The 1,136-nt window shown below is 33.1% G+C and overlaps 1 protein-coding gene across 3 annotated transcripts in view; it reads left to right on the top strand.

Moving 5' to 3' along the window:
* LOC119587877 overlaps window positions 1-1,136 on the top strand; it is a 29,378-nt gene that overhangs the window by 24,206 nt on the left and 4,036 nt on the right. For 2 of the 3 annotated variants that reach the window (XM_037936580.1, XM_037936581.1), the window contains exon 17: window positions 323-744. In XM_037936580.1, coding sequence (XP_037792508.1) covers window positions 323-744 — 422 coding nt within the window. Of the gene's footprint in view, window positions 1-322; window positions 859-1,136 lie in introns of those variants that run through there. The other variant, XM_037936582.1, reaches the window with a different exon arrangement.

Raw genomic sequence — 1,136 nt, 5'->3', positions numbered from 1 at the left:
ATCTACTCACTTTATTTTTGTGTGCACTTATGTTTACTGGATATATAACTTTATATTTTGCTATATAATTCATTTTTAGTTTATAATTGACTATAGTATAAACATTTACAGCATTGGTTTACTTGTACTACATAACGCAAGTATTTTATGAATATGTAGAAGTATTCCTCTAAATCCTGACTTTTTTGCGTTATGTATGCAACTTAATCAGTTAATATATACTGAAATTAATATTTTACTATAAAAATATGCTATAAAACCAATTTTCAATTTACATGACTTCATTCGCAAGATATATGCTCATAATGTAAATATTTGCCAGAAAATCTGCAGTAACATTCTCCTCTGAAGATTCGGAAATTTTTCCCATACCTGCCACTGGAGAATTTGTGGTACAAGAAGTGACACCTCAGCTGATAAGTGGTAAACAGCTCCCAGAAGAGACATTTCAATCTGAGGCACAACAACAGCATTTTGATGTGCCTTTGCCATACAAACCTCCTGGACCTGTTGTTGGTGAGGAGTCCTTCATTCCAGGCACTGTCACCCCAATAAGGCATCCTTCAGCTCCTCCTAGGAGAGTTGAAACACCAGATCCTTCACAGCTGTCTCGTTTGGATACTGAGAAGGAGGTTCTTAACATCATAGACAAACATACAAGTGGGATACTTATTACATTTACTGATCTGCTGCCAGAGGTACCTACCCGAAAGTCTGTGGTCAGTGTGTTCTCTACTCTGCTAGGTGAGGGAACTAAAGCCCTTTTTCTTCACTTCATTGCACTTGATGAGTAGTCTTATATAGTTTAACTTTTTGTTGTTGTTTTTTTACTGTTTAATATAAATATATTTATACTAACAAATATGTTTTATTTCCCAATTATTTAGAATTTTCTCCACTGTAATAGTAGTTGCACTCTTTGTTATCATATGGACAAAAACATCAGACAACTTTTAAGTTGAATTTATTATATGCAACCTCAGCAATAACTTAACTGATATTGTAAAGTTATCACTAAGTCATATATGTTAATGATTAGTAAATGAAAAAAGATACTAATAACCGTACTCTGAATAAATATTCAAGATGAACATAAAACATACAATGAAGAAGCTGCAGGGGATGTGTATCATTAC

Source organism: Penaeus monodon, chromosome 23 (assembly GCF_015228065.2).
Source record: "Penaeus monodon isolate SGIC_2016 chromosome 23, NSTDA_Pmon_1, whole genome shotgun sequence".
NCBI lineage: Eukaryota > Metazoa > Arthropoda > Malacostraca > Decapoda > Penaeidae > Penaeus > Penaeus monodon.
This window is presented reverse-complemented; position numbering and strand designations above follow the sequence as displayed.